Source organism: Bos mutus, chromosome 2, assembly GCF_027580195.1.
Source record: "Bos mutus isolate GX-2022 chromosome 2, NWIPB_WYAK_1.1, whole genome shotgun sequence".
Lineage (NCBI taxonomy): Eukaryota > Metazoa > Chordata > Mammalia > Artiodactyla > Bovidae > Bos > Bos mutus.
The window spans coordinates 68883812-68900475 of record NC_091618.1 but is presented as its reverse complement, the minus strand read 5'-3'; the positions used below and the strand labels follow the sequence as shown (position 1 = coordinate 68900475).

General features: G+C 40.8%; 1 protein-coding gene across 1 annotated transcript in view; it reads left to right on the top strand.

Moving 5' to 3' along the window:
• Positions 1-1359: 1359 nt before the first annotated feature.
• DPP10 (dipeptidyl peptidase like 10) overlaps positions 1360-16664 on the top strand; it is an 800722-nt gene continuing 785417 nt past the window's right edge. Inside the window, exon 1 of the mRNA XM_005898074.2 lies at positions 1360-1431. Coding sequence (XP_005898136.1) covers positions 1360-1431 — 72 coding nt within the window. The remainder of the gene's footprint in view (positions 1432-16664) is intronic.

Sequence of the window (16664 nt, the reverse complement as noted above, 5' to 3'; positions counted from 1 at the left end):
TAAAACATGAGTCAAGGCGACTCCTCTCTCCTCCCCCACGCATTTTCTAGGTCCCTTCTGCCGAAACCTCACAACTTGTGTTCTGAATCCAGTAATACCAGATAGTTGACTCCTCTCTTCCAGTCTCTGGCAAGAAATCTCCAACAACCAGTGCTTGAGACTCACGGGCTGCTTGTTGCCCATCTGCTCTGGGCGGGTCCTTTCTACTATCCCGGGAAATCCGCGTGCTAGCGCATTTGGATGAAACTGGAGGACTTTGTTTTCTTATACCCACAAGGATTCGGCTCCAAAAAGCTACATTGACTCATTGTTTTGTATCCATGCTCCAGGCTCCCAGTACTCACTAAAACGTAAACTTTGAAAGGGAGAGAAAGTTGTGTTGAGGAAGGGAACGGTGTAAACGGACTGAAAATTTGAGGATTTTTCTTCGTGTCCAGAGACAGAGAGAAAAAAGTAGGAGTACCAGAGTATCATTATTTTAATTCAACCTTTAGGAATTCCACTGGCATTATTAACCAACTAGCCGGGGGCTAAAGGATCCCTGTCTATTGACTCAAATCAGAAGACCGGTCGTAATCAGTCTACGACAACCTCTTCGGTCCCGATAGGTGTTGGTGCCCGGGATGGGGCTCTCGACCGACAGTACCCCTCTGCCCCCTGGCTTCTCGGAGCGCTGGAGCATGCCCAGTGACAGCGCAGGAGCCACCGAGGGCTTTGCAAGCGCGCACTCCGCTTCTCCGGGTTTTAGCAGGAGCCCGCGGGGGGCGGGAGGGGGTGAGGGGACCCGCGGAGCTGGGCAGCCTCCGCCGCGCGTGTGGGGAGCTCGCGCCAGGCGCAGTGCTCTCGCCCGCTTTGCAGTTGCTCCAGAGATGCTGGCGCGCGGCTCCCGGCTGCTCCACCTGGCGCGCTGAGCTCTGCGCGGGGAGCCCCCGGGGGCTGGCGGGGGGCGCAGACTGCGGTAGAAGGCGAGCCGGGCTCCTCCGGGACTGCGAGACAACGCTCCAGCACTGTCAGGTGCCGCTCTCCAGCCGCTCGCCGCTCCGCTAACTTGTCACTTGGTGGTGTCCGCTCTCCAGGGCTGTCTACGCTTTGGGGTGGTGGGGTGGTGGTGGGGGGCGGGGGGAGTGGGGAGTTAGAGGGTCTGCGGTGGCCGAAGGAGGGATCCTGCGAGGGGGAGCTTGCCTGGTGCCGCTCCTCTTCCCCTCCCCATCGCTCCCCTCCCCCCACCCCGTCGCTGCCGCTTTGCCTTCCGCCAATTCGGAGAGCATCGGGAGCCTGTGACATGCAATCCCTGCCAAGTGACGGTCCCCGAGTCTGAAGTGCCCGCGAGGAAGTGAGCGCCAACACGGGCCGCGGGCGATGACAGCCATGAAGCAGGAGCAACAGCCCACCCCAGGGGCCAGGGCGAGCCAGGCGCAGCCGGCGGACCAGGTGAGAGTTGGCAGCTGCGGCCAGGCCCTCCCAGGAAGGGAGACTCCAACCCGCGCTTCCCCCGCCCCTCCTCCAGGGCTCAGCTCCCACGCCTCCTTCTCCCCACCCACCCCCGCCCCAGTTCCAGGCTCTCCTCAGCTCATCCATGGACTCTGCACGAAGTTAGAGCCTCCGAGTGCGCTCCGGGGCCGGGCGAGAGGATGCGCAAGGTGGAGAGCCGCGGGGGAAGGGGGCAGAGAGGTAAAGGAGGGGTGGCCTGGGCAACCCCTCGGGCCGGCCCCCGACGGAGGGGAGGTGGCCGGGGCCAAGAAATGGGGACCTCTTGGCTCCTATTGAAGCACGTTGGAGGAATTGCTGCTCTCTTGGAGGCTTCCACTTGCTGGGTTCGAACCCTGTTTTCACGTAGCTGAGACCAAAGCTTACCCGAGTAGGCAGATGACCTTTAGGCCATCAGAGTACTTCCTTTCCTTTCTGTTTTCCTTTGAGGAGACCGGGACGGGGGTGGGGGTGAGGGACGCAAAATGGGGGAAGAGGGTGTACCACGCATCTGTTGTCTGCTTGGAACCGAGCTTGGAGCAAAAAGGCATGATTAGGTGGAACTGGGAAGATAGTGGCTTTAGTGATTTGTTGAGTCCAGATGTGTTGTTTCTGCAGAAATGAGGGGGTGCGCTGTGCTGGCTGAGGGTAATTTTAGTCCGTTTTCTGTCTTTCCTCTCTGGTCACCCCGTTTTGTTTCGGTCTTTAGGAATCTGTAGCATAACCATACGGTGAATCTCCATCTCGTCTCTGTCCCTGGGTTGGGGTGACTCGTGAGTTCGGTGTCGTCTTTTCCCAAAGTTGGAGGGTCGGGAGCGCCGAGGTGCCCTGGCCGAGAGGAGGGAGGCTGTCACGTTTACTCATTTAGAGAGTCTGAACCAAGAGGGTTGTACTTAGGTCTGCGGATAACCACGGAGCTGGAGGATGGAGGCGCCGGGGTCCAGAGGTGGTCTCTCTGCCCCGAGCGCACTATTGAAGGCCTCTCAAAGCATTTCTGGCGGAGACACTTCGAGCTCATTGCTAGAAGTGGATGAAGGGGGTGCAAACAGCGAGGCTACAGTAGGGCTCAGCTCTTCGCATATTTTAAGCATTGAGGAGTTAGTGAAGGGGAGCTGTCCGCTCAGAGTGGTGGGAGGCAGAGGGGGCGACTCTAGGGCTGCCGTTATTAATGTTCTAGTCCTGGCTGTCGCTCCTGGCTAGTGGCCTCTCTTTCGCCCTTCCCCCACCCTTCTCATTTTGCTCACATATGTTTCACATAGGTGGTGAGGATTACTCAGACTTAAAGCCCCCTCCCTTTACTGAGATGGATGTTGCAGTTTTTATAAAGCACTTGTTTTCTTAAACCATTCTTTTTGCTCCTTACCCTGAGAAAAGTATGAAAATATTAAAACATGTATATAACCTGTCCTTTCTCCTTGTATCTCTTTTCCCTGCTCCCTCCAGCACACATCACAAGGTAGCAACGGGTTATCTGATTATAAAAATAATTTCAGGAGAGGAGCATGGATTTAACATCCTCTTTCAGGCTGACAGCTCTTAAATTTCATTAATAAGCCACTGAGCCTCTCTACTGCACTTGGAATGATACTACCAATAAGAATGATTAGTCAGGTGAGAGTTTCCACATGAAATCTTTACTCACTAACCTGTGACACCAGCTGGTTACTTGAGGCTCTGCAAACAGTTCAGTGATGGTGGAGGTGGGGAGGAAGAAGCAGAGGATACAGAAGCTGAAAATGTTTATGTAAATAGTGGACAAGCTGTATATCCACAGCAAAGCCTTTTTTCAGAACTAATCTGGTACTTAAAATTCACATGAAGACAGAGCCTCAAGCTTGAATCTGTTGTTAGTGTGCATTTTTGCTTATGCCACTTCAAATAGTCAGGGAGTGGCCATTTGTAGAACTCTTGTTTTAATTGAGTTTTTTTAAGTGCCTTTCTGAGCACTGACATGATTTTACAATGTCAATGGTATGCATATTACACTTGAGCTAAAATGAAAGAGATTGATTTCTCAAGGGAAAGGAAAGGAAGACTGAAATATACATGGCAGCATCCCACTGGGAGTTTTCTAGGCAATCCCAGAATATACCTATGTGTAGTCTATTCTTTGTCTAAAGCTTGACATACAAAATGATGAGCAGATGATGTGGACAATTGCTGTGATGGCTTAAACTATTTCTTTTAAGAGTCTAGGTTTTTTATTAATAGTATTAGTCATTGTGATTTAATTCTGCAGTTGTTAGGTAACTCTCATGTGGCCCCAGATATAATACCTCCATATAGACAAGATCGATTGTTCAAGTTTCTGTGATATTTCTGGGAAAAAAAAAAGATTCACAAAATTAAAAATGTAGCTTTATGAAATCCTACTTAATGGTTTAATAGGAGGCGTGTTCCAGTAAGTCACTTGCTAGGTGTTGATTTTGAGTGATTTAAGCTTTTGAATATTGCCAGAAAGGTCTTTTGCTTTTTGTGGCAGTGATTATTATGAAACCTCAAAGATGCCTTGTCCAGAGGCCATCAAATACCCATTTCCAAGAACAGCATCATGGAAGACCAGAGTCTTTCTTCTCCGTGAGATGATTATGAACCACATAATTTAATTGTTGTTGTGGCCTTTTAGAGAGTTCGACATCCCTATTTCACCTTATCTACTACTGTCTTCTAGCGTAGGGTGCCATGACCAGAGGTAGCCCCTCCTCTGGGAGCAGATGCAACAAGAGTAACAGGGACTGCATATTTTTATTACTGTTCTGAATCATTGGAGATATTTTCATCATCTCAGTAGTCTTGCCTTTAAAGCTTCATTGATTAAATAAATGTTTACAACAGTTACTTCTGTTGTTTTTATAACACTCCACATTTACAAAATGTCTAAAAATAAATGCTTAGCTGTGGGTAGAAGCAGTCATTCCCACTTAACGTAATCAATATCCATTTTACATCAGGGAATACATAATCTTGAGTGGCTAGTTGTAACTTATTATTAGATTTGGAAATCACTTCCTGTGTGCTTGCCATGTGCTGAGTACTGTCCTCTGGGTTGATAAGGTAACACTCACTGAATGCATTTTCCTACTTGATCCTCAAAGCTGACAATTTTTAAGTTAGGTCTTGTTATTATTCCTAGTTTAGGGATGAGAACAGAGAATTCTCTCAAGTAACTAAACAACTTGGTCAACCTTGTCTTCATAAGTGGTACAGATGAGACATAGTCCTAGTCTATGGCAGTTAAAAAAATAAGCTCTTTTAACTCTAAAGCTCCATCTTCTAACCTTTACACAGTTACAGTTCAACACCCTTCTACTGGCATAATGCAGAAGAATTGCAAATATTACATATGCATGTGTATAAATTTACCTTGAATATAAAATAGGTAAAGATTTTGTTTAACTCTTCAACTGTAAATGTAAATAATAAATCTTGAAATTAAAAAATTAGGTTAGTATCTCTTAAAATAATATAAAACCAGATATATCCTGATAAGTACATAGGAACTTAAAAAAAATATTTCTATCATTTGCCCTTGGTAGTGGTAAGACTTTCGAGGCTTCTTAAACATACCTTTTATAGTTAGACCTGGTTTAGAATTTGCTCAAGTTGCCACCAGGTGGCACCCTTCTGCTGAGTCCAATGGGTAAAAATATTTCCTAAAATGTTTGATGGGTCTCTCAGCTCCAAAAAACCAAACCCAACAACAAAAAAGCAAACAAACAAACAAAAAAATTAAACAAGAAAAAAAACTATAACCTTATTTCCTGAAGTATGACTAAAAAGTGTATTTTTATAAACAACTGTTTGGCTGCAGAGGCAGCATTAGTTATGCATAAAAAATCAACAACAACAGTAAAACTCATTCTAGTAGAAATCCACTCTCTTACTCTCTTACATAACAGCCTATTAATGAAATAGTTCATGAACAAAATTGGGGTTAAATAGATAATACGTAAAATGCCTTTTGTAAAATATTAGGGTACTTTTGACTTTTAGGTGATATTAACCTAAAGTTTTCACAAAGAAATTAGGATCCAGTATTTTTACTTCCACTTTGGTCAACAAACCTGATTAAAAATTTCAAATGAATACTTAATGAATTCATAAAAAAGTTATTCTTCCCTAATACATAAATATGTCATAATTTAGTTTATATTGTTTTTAACACAGAACGTCAAAGAAAGCTTTTAGAAATCATGTTAAGAAACTTTAACAGAAAATGTATTACTTCTCAACATTCAATATAAAATACATAGTATCTTATTGGTGGAAGAATTCTGTATCATTTGGTTATAAAAGACATTTGATACAGGTGCTATGTAGAAGTTTTTATAACTTGTTGTTCAGTCACCAAGTTATATCTGACTCTTTGTGACCCCATGGACTGCAGCATGCCAGGCCTCTCTATCTCTCACCATCTCCCGGAGTTTGCCCAAGTTCATGTCCATTGAATCAATGATGCCATCCATAACTTAGGAGATATATACATCCTAAAGTGAAAGAAAAAGTGAAGTTGCTCAGTCGTGTCCGACTCTTTGCGACCCCATGGACACCAGGCTCTTCCGTCCATGGGATTTTCTAGGCAAGAGTACTGGAGTGGGTTGCCATTTCCTTCTCCAGGGAATCTTCCTGACCCAGGGATCGAACCCAGGTCTCCCACATTGTAGACAGAAGCTTTACCATCTGATCCACCAGGGAAGTCCTATCATCCCTTAATTTCTTATTACATATATTATATATATATGTCTTACTGCAAATATGTACAACATTTTATCTGCTGAGTTTAGAACACACCACAAAACGTTCCTTGCTTATAAGCTTCTGATCTCTCTGTTTATTTGAAAGACTGAGCATATTGCACATTTAAGAAAGATTAAAGTATATAAAAACAAGTTAAATAAAATTGTATTATTAAATATTAATGCTGCATTATCTTATGAAGAGCATTATATTGGAAACAAAACACTAGAACCAATTTCTCCAAGTCTAAGTAAAATTAAAATTATTTTCAAACTTTGGTTTCTTGGACCATTTATGATTATATTATGTTTTAGACTTTTAGTACTTATAGACACATTTTAAATTTATTTATAGGGTATCATGTAGCATGCATGGCATGCTGAGTTCCTTCAGCTGTGTCCAACTCTTTGTGACCCTGTGGACTGACTATAGCCCTCCAGGCTCCTATGTCCATGGGATTCTCCAGGCAAGAATACTGGAGTGGGTTGCCATGTGCTCCTCCAGGGGACCTTCCCAACCCAGGGATTGAACCTAAATCTTGTATCTCCTGCATTGTGGGCTGGTTCTTTACCATTAGCACTGCCACAAAGCTAGGATGCTGCAACTAGGACTGTGAGTTTTTGTGCCATCAACCGGAGTATTTATTTACCACTATCTATATATTATGCACTGGAAAGCTCAGATTCAAATTCATATCTCAGCTCTGATAGTCATTGCTGTGTTTTGGGTAGCAAGATAAGTCATTTTCTGTATTTCATCTGTGAATGGAGGTGGCTATAGATCCTATACCTGATTGTTGTAAGGACTGAATGAAATAATAAGTAAAAGCTTTTGAAAAATGCTTATCTCATACAAAGTGCTTTCATTACATGTATAGTTTGGGAACAGGAACCCAGGGAGGAAGAAACTTAGAGGATCATTGAGTCATGTACAGCTGCTATATCATTTTAGTATTTTCCAGAATATTGCATTAATTAGTACACATATGTATGTGATTACATATGAGTTTTCACATGCATAAAAATATTTTAATGATATAGTAAATATTACTGAGTTAGGCATTGAGTTGGCAGAAATGCAGACTTTACAATATTTCATAACATCCTTATTTCCACTCAATGAAAACTCACTTCTCTACCAAAATTGAAAAAGACACATGTACCCAAATTTTCATTGCAGCTCTGTTAACAATACCCAGGACACGGAAGCAACCTATATGTCTATTGACAGATGAATGGATAAAGAAGCTATGGTACATATATACAATGGAATATTACTCAGCCATAAAAAGGAACACATTTGAGTCAGTCCTAATGAAGTGGATGAACCTAGAGCCTATTATACAGAATGAAGTAAGTCAGAAAGAGAAATCAATTATTGTATATTAGTGCATATATATAGAATCTAGAAAGAGGGTACTGATGAACATATTTGCAAGGCAGCAGTGGAGACACAGACATTGAGAACAGACTTATGAACATGGCTTGGGTGGGGTGGGCTGTATAGAGTTACATACATTACCATATGTATAATAGATAGCCAGTGGGAATGTGCTGTATGAATCAGGAAACTCAAACCAGGACTCAGTAATAACCTAGAGGAGTGGGATGGGGAGGGAGGTAGAAGGTATGTTCAATTGGGAGGGGACATGGGTAAACCTATGGCTGATTCATGTTGATGTTTGGTAGAAACCAATGCAATACTATAAGGCAGTTATCCTTCAAATAAAATTAAACAAACAAAAATTTTAAAAAGCCTCACTTCTTTACTGTCCTACTCTTTAAGAGGCCATGCTAAAAGTAAACATTGGTTAAGTCTCACTGCTGCTGCTGCTGCTGCTGCTGCTGCTAAGTCACTTCAGTCGTGTCCGACTCTGCGCGACCCCATAGATGGCAGCCCACCAGGCTCCTCCATCCCTGGGATTCTCCAGGCAAGAACACTGGAGTGGATTGCCATTTCCTTCTCCAAGGAATTAGCTGCTGAACATGCATATTGTTTTCAATGTACTTATATTGGTAATAAGCATGGAGAAAGAGAAAAGAGGGGTGTGGCTTACAGAAATATCTCAGGAGATGAGATTTTAGTTTTGGAACAGGAAAATGTGCATCGCAAGTGGAGTCCCCTGAGGAGCCCAGGGTGGGTGTGCCTACTATCATTGGGAGTGAGACTAAGTAACCCAGTATTGGGCTCAGATAATTTGAAATATTTTTACACATACTTTTTTTTTTTTTAACAGCTATTCCATTGCAATATTTAAATATACACAACATTTTTGATGTCTGACTATTAAAGTTACCTCCATGTATTTTCATACTTGCTGAGTGACTCTGTGGGTTCTAATCAAGTTAATATCTTACTGAAACATTTTAATGGGGATATGTACTAAAATATGTGTCAACCAGGAAAGGGTGGAGCTCTCCCTACTTGAAGACCTCTAAAAGCTCCAAAAGAGCAAAAATAAATAGTGGAGGAAACATAAACTTCTTCATAAACACATCTTCATATAAAGTTAGAAATACTTCAGTGAAAAGTGTATGCTGCCTCTCCTTCAGAAGTCATATAGTTCAGTACTGATTATTTCCAGCTCAGTCTTGTGTAAAAATTTGTACTTGACCTGGTCTACAAGCTTTTTGGCAATAGCCAACCTCTGTTTACTTTTCTCCATCCAGACAACACATGTTTTCCAAGGCTTTTAAAATGTGTATATACCATTCCCCTACCTGGTAGATATTCTTTTTTTTTTTTTTTTTAATATTCTTATCATTTATTATGTATTCACTAAAAGAAGGCTTGTCATTTCCAGGGTAAGAGAGGAAGCTGGGGAGTAGGCTCAGTAGGGAGAATGGGACATTTAAGAGAGACTTCATCTATTATTCATTCATTTTCCTTAAACTGCCCTAAATTCCTAAGGTTTCAGACATACTTGTATGTTATGGTAAATATAACACCCAGCCGCCAGACCAAATGCAGAAAACTGGCTTCTATCTGAAGCTGATAGAAAAAACATTTTATTTCAAACTGTAATTGATGTTAACAGCACTCTTGGTAATGTCTTCTACATAATAGAAAATTATTTTCATTTTCTTTTCAAGTTTGTTCATCCCATGGTTTATTTCAGAATTGTTAAAGCATTAATAATTTTTAAACCAATTTGCAGATAATGTGCTTTTTCCCACTAACCAGAACAGCATCTTCTGCAATATATTTTGGAATTGCCAAATGATTCTCAGATTAATTATATTTTGGAGAAGAAGGTGACATTATGTAGGGTTGAAAACAGAGTCCAACAATTTCAGACTGAATCTTTCTTTTGCCATTTGCTGTGCAATGTAGAGCAAATGATTTAACCCCTCTGAAACCTGTTCTTCTCTTTAAAGGAAGGGGATGGGGAGAAAGCGGCAAGGATTAGTGACAATCCATGTGAAGAGGCTTGTTTAACTTCTGTCCCAGGGTAAAACTTAGGGCATATTGGGTTGGCCAGAAAGTTTGTTCAGGTTTTCTGGTAACAGCTTATGGAAAAGCCTAAATGAACTTTGCTGGTCAACTCCATATTTTTATTCTTATTGTCACTATGTGTCTAAATTATCTGAGAAGATTATTGTGTTTTTTTGCAAGGGTAATTTTGTATTTACATTAATGAAAATACTAAACTTGATGAAAGTGAAAGAGGAGAGTGAAAAAGTTGGCTTAAAGCTCATCATTCAGAAAACGAAGATCATGGCATCTGGTCCCATCACTTCATGGGAAATAGATGGGGAAACAGTGGAAACAGTGTCAGACTTTATTTTTTTGGGCTCCAAAGTCACTGCAGATGATGACCGTAGCCATGAAATTAAAAGACGCTTACTCCTTGGAAGGAAAGTTATGTCCAACCTAGATAGCATATTGAAAAGCAGAGACATCACTTTGCCAACAAAGGTCCGTATAGTCAAGGCTATGTTTTTTCCTGTGGTCATGTATGGATATGAGAGTTGGACTGTGAAGAAGGCTGAGTGCCGAAGAATTGATGCTTTTGAACTGTGGTGTTGGAGAAGACTCTTGAGAGTCCCTTGGACTGCAAGGAGATCCAACCAGTCCATTCTGAAGGAGATCAGCCCTGGGATTTCTTTGGAAGCAATGATGCTAAAGCTGAAACTCCAGTACTTTGGCCACCTCATGCGAAGAGTTGACTCATTGGAAAAGACTCTGATGCTGGGAGGGATTGAGGGCAGGAGGAAAAGGGGACGACAGAGGATGAGATGGCTGGATAGCATCACTGACTCGATGGATGTGAGTCTGAGTGAACTCCGGGAGTTGGTGATGGACAGGGAGGCCTAGCGTGCTGCAATTCATGGGGTCGCAAAGAGTCGGACACGACTGAGCAACTGAACTGAACTGAACTGAAGCATATGTGTGTGTGTGTGTGTGTGTGTGTGTGTGTGTACATTACCATGGGCTTCCCAGGTGGCTCATGGGTAAAGAATCCACCTGCAATGCAGGAGGTGTGGATTTGATTCCTAGGTAGGGAAGATCACCTGGAAGAGGGAATGGCAACCTATTCCATTGCCTGGAGAATCCCATGGACAGAAGAGCTTGGTGGGCTCTGTTCCATAGGGTCGTACACACACTCACACAAATGATCTTAATATGCTAAGTAATTACAGTTGATTTATTATAAGGCATTCAGTAAAAATTTATAACAACCTGACTGATTTGTACTATTTTCAGCTGCTAAACTGTTTAGGATCTTCTTCGAAGTGATCATGGTTTAATATTCTCTTTCCAGAAGTTTGGTTTCCAGAAATGACTGAATTTCCTTAGAAATTCTTTGCATGTGGGAACTGATGATATGTTGAGTTGAAATTTAAGAAAAGTGCATAATCAAAACTGACTTCAGATCTGGGAGAGCCAAATCAAGTCATCTATATATTCTCCAGCCAAGTTGTATGTTATCTGACTTGAATATTATTGTAATTTATCATACTTATCGATTTTTCTCAGGTCAGTGCAAAAACCTATGTGTCAGGTTACAAGACAGCAAATGAAGAAAAGTGAGGAAACAAGCCATTTTTATTATCTTTATCCCCAACCCCCTTTTAAGATCTAAATACAGATTCGATTTTTTTCTTCTGTATGAAAGTCTCTGCTCTGAAAACCTAAATATGACAAATCTGAGGTATATTTTTGAGAACCTGAATAGAAAGCTCTCCTGCAATTTATTTTCAAATAATGGGCCAGAGAGACCACTCAAAGTTGCATTAATAAGGCTTATACAAGGTAGAAACAGGCCTTTTCTGTTATTGATATGTGATTTTAGTTTTTGCAAGAGTAATGGAGTAAGTGAAAATTCTGGTACTCATGATTCCATTAATCACATCTCACCTCCAGGAAAAGTTTTAATATGTGTTAATGAATGCAAGACATGGATTTTTTTTTTTTTTTCATTTCACGTATTTTGAAACAAATGCTAGAACTTTCTTTTTTTTTTAACAAAACAACCCTTTAAATCAGTGTTTTATGAACTTGCATAATGATTCTTCTCACTTAGACACATAATACAGGATTAGGAATCAAGATACCTTTGGAATAGAGGTCAAAACTATCTTTTCACAAAGAAAAATCTGAAATTCATGAAGAATGTCTCAAATGTAGAAATAGGTCATTTGTTTGGCTATGTTGCCATGTAATTTACATTTCCTGGGATTTATGAATTTATGAATAGATTTTCTATCTACTCCATTAGCTTTTAGAGATTTTAAGGGAAAAGACTATGCATTTCACTGTTTTGTTTCCTCTTAGAATACTATAAAGAGTGTTTTTAAGATATAAAGAAAGCATATTTTGAAGGTATCTTCATAAAGTTGTTCCTTTTCCCTGATCCTATGAATTAAGTGGTTTTCATTTCTTGACAAGTCATGTTGGCAGTGATAGATAGGTGTGAATTGAACCTGGAGCTGAAATGAAGAGACTCACCCTCATATTATTATTGCAAATGGGATTTACCCAACATTAGTGCCAGAGTGGCATTATGGGTGGTTTCTTTTGCATCTGTCACTCCTTACAAATGTCTGTTTGCACACAGAATCAGAGCTTGTTATGTTACAGGATGGTCCCTTTGATTTCCTGTGTTTCCCTTTGCATCTGTGCCATCTCTAAATCCAAATCCAGTTTTTTCTGCCTTTCTGTATTTCTGAGATCCAGTTTCTTTCCAAGACTAATTCCTTGAGTCTAGACAACTGCAATGTCCATAGTGACCTTGCTTTTCCAGATTCTTCCATCAAATAGCCATAAAGTCATCGATGATAACATTTTGAGAAACTCTCCTTGTCTTTGTTTTCAAATCAGGAGACAGTCAATGTAGAGGTGAGTGTCCTGTTTCAGATCACACCATTGGTTAGAATCGGAAGCAATACTTGATTTGGGGTCTTTCACTTATGTGCATTTTTCATGTGTCATGCCACCAGAGTCAGCTATTGATATAGAGTCTCTGGTGATTTTTTGGTGGCACAGACACCTTCCTTAGCATTTGACATCAGAGTAAAATTTTTTTTTTAATTAGTGTTCTTAAAGGCTTTGAATCTGTAGGTAAAACTCTTTGGTATTTCTTGGTTTCTCCATTGTGATGTGCTGGTTCTAGGCCAGTGGTCTTTAGACTCTTGGCACCTGGCCACAAAACCATGGAACCATATAAGCATCTTCTCCAACTAGCTGTGGCAAGAGAGCACCTCAATGCCATAAAGCCATCATGAAAATAATCTGCGAGGTGCACTGTTCCAAGGAAATGATAGCAACTCTCACCATACGTGAAGACATGGGCATTCTTAGACCTCTCCTCTTCTCCTCAGCATAAAAGGGGACCCATTGATCTTTACACTCAGCACTTGAAATTGCAATTCAATGATGAATAGACAAGTGATTGGATGAGTCCCTTCTTGTGAATGGAGGGATGCACCCAGGTGCTCTAGAAAGCATCAAGGTGAATTTTAGAGCTTTCTCTGGAAGTTAGTAGAAATAACAGGCTTCTGATTTGCTGGAGTTCTTTGAAAACAGAACCATTTCTAGAGGATGTAGTAATTTTGTCAGTGTCCCACGTTTCAGTACTAGATCAGAGGAACTTTTATATGCTAAATATATAGGAAGTAGTTTTGACATGTGAACTACTTTGAACCAGTTTGACAAGTAGTTTTGTGTGAACATTTACACAAAATTCTTGTTAGTGGAAAGAACAATGGCTTTCTATTCATTTGATGATGTCATGCATGCTTATCTTTGTGACCCCATGACTATAGCCCACCAGGCTCCTCTGTCCATGGGATTCTCCAGGCAGGAAAACTACAGCAGGTTGCCATTTCCTCCTCCAGGGGATCTTCCCAACCCAGGGATAGAACCCACACCTCTCCTGCATTAGCAGGTGGGTTCTTTACCACAGAGCCATCTGGGAAGTTACAACCTCAGTTTAAACTCTACTAACTAGTTTGAGCAAGTTACCTAGTCTCTTTCTGAATTTAATATTTCATCTGAAATGGTATGATGCTTACCTTGCTGAATTGTTCTGAAGATTAGCAATGAGATAGGTTTATTAATCAGGGGATGATGAAAATGACTGTGCTTGTATTGTTGTTAATGTATATTGGGTACTGGAGAAGACTCTTGAGAGTTCCTTGGACAGCAAGGAGATCAAACCAGTCCATCCTAAAGGAAGTCAGCTCTGAATATTCATTGGAAGGATGGGTGCTGAAGCTCCAATACTTTGGCCACCTGATGTGAAAAGCCAACTCTTTGGAAAAGATCCTGATGCTGGAAAAGATTGAGGGCAGGAGGAGAAGGGGGTGACAGAGGATGAGATGGTTGGATGGCATCATCGACTCAATGGACATGACTGAGAGTAAACTCCGGGAGACAGAGGAGGACAGGGAAGCCTGGTGTGCTGCAGTTTATGGTGTCACAAAGAGTTGGACATGACTGAGTGTTGAACAACAACAACTACCAGAGAAAGGCAAAGGGATGGGGCGTCAGGCTTCCGATGGACTGGAGGCTCTGGCTTCATCTTTTTTCTCTGTTACTTTGACTAAACTTCAGAGCACATTTAATATTGAGACTTTTTTTTTTTTGACATGGAGACTATATGGGTTCAACTTGGCTCCAAAGCAAAGATGGATTAGGTGTTGGTTAGTAAAATATCCATTTATTTTTAGATTCTTTATAAATGCAGAAAAATCAACAATGTTTGCATTCTGAAGGTGGAGAACTGAGTATGGATTTGCCTTTCCTGATTTTTTCCCCTCCATTCCATGGTTAAAAATCCTACTCATACTTATGATACATTCTACATTTGGAATGCTGTTTCATTCCTATTCAGAGCTGAGAGCTGTAATGGCGAATCTAAAAAAACTAATATAGAATCACAGATGGTGCAAATATTTGAAAATAGGTAAATACAATCTAGGATTAGCTGTTTGGGCTCAGAAATGTCAGCTTCGTATTGCTTATTGGTCACACAAGACAGTTTTAGCTAAGGGGAAATCCAGGACAAAAGCATCATGGTATAAAATTTCTGGTTTGGAGCTATGCAGTATAACAAGCCCATGATTATTACATAAACTCCAGAATGAGTCTCTATGTAGCTAGAAAAGGTGTTTTAGACAGGTCACAAAGTACCAAGAGGTTATATATATGATAAAAATTAAGTAAATATAATAGCATGGAACTGCTATCATTAATATCTGCTAAATTACATTTAAAGCCAATTTTTGAGGAGAAAATATCCATTCTTATAGAAATGCTGCAGTTTCACAGTACATGACCTGAGCATGGGAACTACTAGATTGCCAGCATAAAATCTGTAGATGGTAGTTATTAGTAGTAAGTGCTGTGTGTCCCTATTTCTGACTGAGAGTTTTAAGCAATATAATTTGTTTTTCTTTCACTTTTTTCCCCTATTACAGATAAGATTCTTTTAAAAGTTTCTTAGAATTAACTATGGTGATTGTGTTACCTGATTAACTGACAAGACAACTGAGAATGATATAGGCTAACTTGTTAAAGGTTGTAACCACTGATGAATTTAGAAACCAGAGTAGTTTAGTAATTAGAGGTCCTCTCTTCCAGTTTGGGAGTTGGTAGGTGACTCACTCAATCATGGGATCATAGAAGCCATGTCTGGTTGTCTGTGTTGTTGTCAGATGAAGTAAAAGAGGGTGAGAATTAATGGGAAGGTTCCAGCTGGTTTAGGTTTTTTTCTTTTACTTAAAATTTTTTTTTCTAGGCAGTAAGTTTAATAAGATTAAATCTATTATATATTGATCCTATCTGGAAGCATCAAAGAGCAGGTGGACATGAGTGTAATGGTTGGGTGAAACCTCGATTTTCTGCTATTTTTTATTTCTCAGATGAAGTGACAGAGAATGGAAAGATAGATTGTAGATTGTATACGATCTGTAAAGCAGCACTGATCCCTATCAAGTAAGAAATCCTGGCTTCTCATATAAGTGTATAGGGAACATATGTCAAGGATTTAACTTATTAATAAAGAAACCATCAAGATGGGAAAGCTGGTTTGAAAAACATGTGAGGAAGAGACTTGAAATAAATGATGTACAAAATCTGCAAACTTAGATCCAAAACTGGTTAATATTCAAAAGGGCATTTAAATTATAACCTTGGTGGTTATCTTTTATAGCAGACAGAATTTTTTTGCCACTTACCTATCTTCTACAAGTAACATCTAATAATTACTTTGGATCCATGTTGAGAGTAAATTTTAAGTCTAAGAAAGATACATTCTCCTAGAGTTGTATAATCCTTATGTGGGTTGATTAGAAATGCCGTGGTCTAACACTATAAAGATGGACACATTTCCAAATTCTCTAAAATCTTAACATCCTCAACCTCACAAAAATGATGCAGTCCAGGTCTACAGTTGATGTTTCAACCAACTTCTTAAGCAATTTTATGATAGCTTTTTACAAGCCCTTTGGAGCTTGAATGTCAGACCTGATTCATCAACAGCAAAGTTCTGGAATGCAGCCAGTCATCCAGTGCTGTTTGTCAGGTTGTCCCAACAGATTGGTCCAGGTGTTTTTGAAGGATGGGAGAGAACAGTTTGATAATTTCAAATAGCTCTCTGTGGAGAAGGTGAAGTATTTAATAGAATAATTGCACACAGGGAGGTGAAAAGCCATTCTTGAGGATTTAGCGAAATAAAGTTCAGATCAAGATCCAAGAGACATGTGTCCAATCCCTGGGTTTGGAAGATCCCCTGGAAGAAGAAACTAGCAACCCACTCAAGTATTCTTGCCTGGGAAATCCCATGGACAGAGGGATCTGGTGGGCTACAGTCCATAGGGTCATGAGAGTCGGACACGACTGAGTGACTAAACAACAAACAAACAAGTTGCATAATAGTAGTGGTTCTTAGAAAATGGCTGCTTTCAGAGCTGCCCTTTGGAGGTGAGGGATACCATAAGCACTCCCACAGTCTG